Raw genomic sequence first — 5,470 nt, forward strand, 5'->3', positions numbered from 1 at the left:
GCACGTGCGCTCGCCAGACAGACAGAGAGAGGCATAGAGACAGAAAGCGAGAAATCACCCCCCAGGGGGATAGTCACGCCGCAATCCGTTCTCCTCTCGGGATCCTGGGCACACACGCACACGTGCCCGGCATGAGTTTTAAGCCACCGGGTCCGAGACGTGAACCACGGTCGACTACGTGGGAGTCCAGCGACATAGCCATTACACCAACTGCTGGTTCCCTTCTTCATCCTTTTTTAAAAAATTTATTCATTTATTCCAAGACAGAGGCAAGAGAGTCAGAGACTGCTGAAAGTTTTTCTTTTCCACTCTTCTTTCATTTTATATGTTTTCTCTGCATGATTGTGTGTACTTCTGTGACCCTGGTGAAATCTTAAGTTTCGCCATCAGCTTATCCAGCCTGGACCATGGGTGCCTAAGCGCCAGCATGCTCAGTGAGGTTTCCAGACATGAAACAGCAACCTTCCCGTGTGGGACTTCCTTGCAGAGTACTGTGTTTTACTGCTGTACCAGTGTCCGTCCCCCACCCCTTTTGAAGTTTCCTTTATTCGTGATAGTGCATGCATGAAAGAGAGAGAGAGGAAGGGGGACCCTCAACAGGAGTTCATCGTGTCACAGTCTTTCTCCAGCTCCTTAGGATCTCAGATGTGCACGTGCACACACACACACATCCAGCGTGTTTTCAAGCAAACTCAGGGATCTGAACCCACAGTCAACCATGTTGCTTCCAGCACTGCAGTTCAATTTGCTATTGACTGTACCACCCGACTGGGCCATCTTCATCTTTAAATTAGATGTAATGATGTTACTTGGTGGGGTCACATTAAGGGTTCCAGTCAGTTTTTCAAATACTGTGTACATACTGCTTTGATAGGTACTAATATCATTTGAATTTGTTCAGTAAATATCTCCTGTGTACCTACAACATGCCACACACCATAGAGAGCATATAGCCCAGCACCTGCTCATCAAATTGATGGTCTGTTAGGAGATAGACAGTTACAGTACAGTATAACAGGGTCCTCACAGGAGTAATAGTGTAGACGATCCTCTTTTGGATGGGTGGAGTGGGTGAACAAGACAGAGAAGACTTATTGAAGGCTGTAACATCTAAATTGAGGCTTAAGGCCCAGTAGAGATAGGCAGGCAGAGAAGTATGAGAGCAAGGGCAGAACTTAGAGAGAACGCATGGTGCTTGTGCAGAACCATGATAACTGTCTATGACTGGAACCTAGAGTGGGAGGTGGGAAATAATTTGATAAAGACTGACAAGGCCAGGAAGCATCAGACTGTGTTTAGGAGTTTAGACTTAATTCTAAGAACACTAGAGTGCCACTAGAGATTTTTAGGTAGATTAAGTGAAATGATCCAAATTTCATTTTAGAATGATCATTGGCTGTGCTGTTGAAGGTAGATCGGAAGGAGATGATCTAGGAGCAAAGCCGTGAAAAGAGAATAGTTACAGTGACCAGGGTGGAGACTGCTGTTCTCACTATAGTAAAATAATTGCGCTGGGGACGGAGAGGTACTTAGGTTAAAGAGTCATAGCCATCAAAACCTTAGTGTGTGGGAGTGGTTGGGGACAGAGTATATATGTGGGGTGGCTGTTCTTGGTATTGAAGATGACACCGGTATTTCTGGTGTGGCAGCTAGGCACCAAGAAAGGGTATAAGATGGGAGCAGACTTGGGGGTGGGGAAAATGATGGATCGGGTTTTAGACATGTTGAGTTTGAGAAGTCCTTGGGAAATCCAAGAGGGGATGTTCATTGTGATGGATAGGTGAGTCTAGAGCTAGGGAGAAAAGTCTGAGGTAAAGGCAGAGGTTTTCGAGTCAGGGAAAGTGGGTGAGTACTGGCCACAACAGTAGATACAGTCAGGCAGAGACAATGTGGAAAATGAAAAACAAGGTGGAAAGTTAAACGAGGCCACAATGACTAGCTGTACAATCTTGATCAAATTCTTTGTTTCTGTGCGCCCCATGTGGACGGATGGGCAGAAAAAGAAAGGGGCCCAAAGGAAAGTGGTCAGAGAAGAGAACCGTGAGAGTATATGGGGTTCAAACAACTAAGGGAAGAGTTTTAAGAAGTAGGGACCGGCTGACAATCTGCTATGTTGCTGAAAAGCCAAGTAAGACAAGAGCTGAAAAGCATCTGTTGGATTTAGGGGTGGCCTGTGTAAGAGCATGTTCAATAGAGTGACCTGATTCTTGTCCACTCAGTAAATGGTGACATACGTGAAGTGAGACAGCAAATCTGCACACCTCTTTCCAGGAAATCTGACTACAGGATGGAGGAAGAGGAATGGGAGTAGTCATCGAGAAATCGAGACTCAGGAGGGCTCATACACATTTTTCAGTTTGAGGATGACTTGAACTTACGTTGTTAGGAAAGAGCCACAGAGAGGAAAAGGTGGAAGATAACTGGGGCTAATTGAGAGAGACAGGTTCTGGGGGTTTAAATAGAATTGCCAGTTTCTGTAAGTTCCACAAAAACAGGGATCGTGTCTGTTGTGTTAACTACGCAACATGATACCTGGAACATGGAAAGCTTTCAGTAAATGATCGAGTAAATTAGTGATAGACAGTTTAGTACTTTTTAGCCCAAAACCTTGAGTATAATAGGTATACAAATATTTATTAAGTAAATTATATAACCAAAGAGTAATAATTTACAAGTCTAGTATCTTTTAGGGAATGATTTCAAGACAACATGAACACTGATAAATTAATACAAAATACACAATTAGATTTCAAAAACACTCTATTAAAATCTAGTCATAGCATGTCAAGCTCTAAAAATCAGTTCTGTTGTGTGTAGCAAGTAAGTAAATAATAAATGTGACTCAAAAGTTCAAAATGGGATTTGTACTGGGCCCACGAAAGTAAACCTGGCAAGTAGAAATGTAATAGGAAGTATTGGAGTGAAACTTTACCAAAATACTGAAAGTATCCTTGGTTGAAATGTGAAGAATCTATTTCTGATAAAGAAGTTTGTATTTTGTCCCGAGAATTATCGGCCAACTGAGGTCTGACTCATGGTTTTGTGTTTTAAGAAGTGCTGTGACAAGAGGAAAGTTGCAGTTTTAGAACTGAGCATAGATTCCTCTCTCTTCAGACATGCTTCCAGTCTAACTCAGTCTCTTCCTTGTTGCCAATTCCTGGTCCTGACCCCAAGGTGTGGAATGCAGACCAAACGGGGAGAGACTTGTCTCAGGGCCAGCATTAGATGTTGACAATGAAATAAAACACTGCCCTTTTCCTCGTACATGGAAGCAGTGCAAGACCAGAGAGGAAGAGCAGGAGGTGAAAGTAAATGATTTCCGTCTGTTCTTGACACTGATGTACAAAAAGGTGTGCGTTAATGGAGGGTTTTCTGATGTGGGCTGTAATAAATGAGTGGAAGGTTTTTGGAGTTGTAGACTGTAGCTTTGGGGTTGGTCATTCCAAAGTTACTTCTGAAATGAAATGATTTGTCAGGGTTTTTTTCTTAGGCCATTTATTCTAGCAGTTCATCTTGAAGTTGTGCCTGGTTGACCTCCAGGGTAATTGCCATTACCGCATAGTTTCTCAATCCCCCACCCCCATCCCAAGTTTAGACGATGCACTAAGGAAGGGACAGAAGCCAGAAGCCTCACTTTCCATCACTTTCAAATGGTCATTCTTTCAACATGTCTTTCCTGACACTTGCTGTGTGCCAGGTTTTGTGCTAGGTGCCTGAAATATAACAGATGAACAAGATCTTCAGGGAGTGCTCACCTACCCCCAATAAACAAAAGACTGTGGAAAGTAAAATGTTTTTTCTTTGTTAGGAAAAGTTGGGTAACTTTGCTTTAAGTATAACCCTCAGAAGGCTGAATCAGCTATCCACTCCCGATGTGGAATGTTACATTGTGGACTTGTGTAGAAGTAGGCACATCTACAATGACTAGAGAAGCCATGATGTTCCCTTTAGTATGCCTTGCAAAAATGTCTTCAGTTGGCCCTGGGTGTACTTACTGGTCTGTACCGACAGTTGGTGTTACTCAAAATTATTAACAAATGGCTATAAAGGACCGTAGGTTTTAGGAGCCAGTGACTCTGTATCTGTGTTTTAAGGCATGATCCACCCTGGCCAAGAGAGTTGCTAGGAAATTTGTTCATCTTTAAAGCTCCTAGTTTTGAGTTAGTCAGTATTTATTGTATATCCACCCCTATAAGAGGAAGAGCTTTAAAAACAAAGCATAACTGTTGGTTTCCAGTAAACATTTATTGTTTGATATAGTTAATCTTTTAAATTAATATTCCCCCCCAAAAAACAAAAACAAAAACAAGAATATTCAGTATAGTGTGGTAGATATCTGGTTTCAACCTAGCTCTATTACTAACTGGATGTATATCCTAGGACAAGTCATTCACTTCTAATGTGTGTTTCTTTGTCTAAATGGGAGTTTTGTACCTAAAAAATTTCCAAAATCCAATTCTGTTGAGTTATCAGAAAAGTCATGAGATATTTTTCTCTGTTTTTGTTTAATGGAAAAATGTGTCATGACTTTTCGATGACCCTATAGTTTTAAAATTCCCTAGTTGTATAATAGTCATTCTTAGGTATCTGTAGAGGATTAGTTCCACTTTCCCTCTCTTCCTCCCCTTGGGGTTCCAGAATTCATGGATACTGAAGTCGCTTCTGTACCATGGCGTGGTATTTGCACATAACCTACTCGTACCCTCTTATATACTTTAAGTCATCTCTAGCTTTATGAAATGCTGTGTAAGTGATACTGTACTATATTGTTTAGGGCATAATGATGTAAGAATAATTATAAGGAGAAAAGTCTGTTTCTGTTTGGTACAGACCAATTTTTAAAATTTTCAATCTACACATCTACATCTGTGGATGTAGAACCCACAGGTAAGAAGGACTGCCTGTATTTGATTATTATCTGTGCATAATCTCTCATGAACTTTAACTCATCTCAATCATAATTAACCTAATACAATGCCTGCACATCACTTTATTTATAAAGAGTTAGCATAGTACTCTGTATCAGGCAAATTTAAGTTTTGTTTTTTGGAACTTTGTGCAATTTTTCCCTTCATATGTGAGAAAGACAAACATCATCCCCAATAGAGTCCCAGTGCCACAATCTATGTATCCCCAGCTCCAGCCAACCCCAGATCATGCACGTGAGTGTGCCTTTCGTACTCAGAGAGTATAAACGGACATGCGCTTGAACCCATCTACGTGGATCAGCCCCACAGAGCATCACATTTTACCACTATGCTGCTATCTAGTCCCTCAGATATTTGTAATCCACAGTTGGTTAAACCTGTGGATGTGAAATTCTTAGATTCGGTGGTAGGACTCGGGTAGGAAATATTAAGTAGATGCAATAGGAGTTTGAAAATAAGTTTGATAATAACATAAATTAACATGACATTTCTGCCCTCAGGTTTAGTGCCATACAGTGTGCTGCTGCAGTCCCTAGAGCTCC

General features: G+C 41.4%; 1 protein-coding gene across 6 annotated transcripts in view; it reads left to right on the forward strand.

Moving 5' to 3' along the window:
- Positions 1 to 5,470, forward strand: part of POLD3 (DNA polymerase delta 3, accessory subunit) — a 63,133-nt gene that overhangs the window by 19,707 nt on the left and 37,956 nt on the right. For all 6 annotated transcript variants that reach the window (XR_333375.3, XR_333376.3, XM_006140991.3 and 3 more), the window contains one exon: positions 5,429 to 5,470. Coding sequence is in view for 4 of the 6 variants with exons in the window: in XM_006140991.3 (XP_006141053.1) it covers positions 5,429 to 5,470 (42 nt within the window). In the remaining 2 variants the exon portion in view is untranslated. The remainder of the gene's footprint in view (positions 1 to 5,428) is intronic.

This window comes from Tupaia chinensis, unplaced genomic scaffold (assembly GCF_000334495.1).
Source record: "Tupaia chinensis unplaced genomic scaffold, TupChi_1.0 Scaffold000047_1, whole genome shotgun sequence".
Classification (NCBI taxonomy): domain Eukaryota; kingdom Metazoa; phylum Chordata; class Mammalia; order Scandentia; family Tupaiidae; genus Tupaia; species Tupaia belangeri.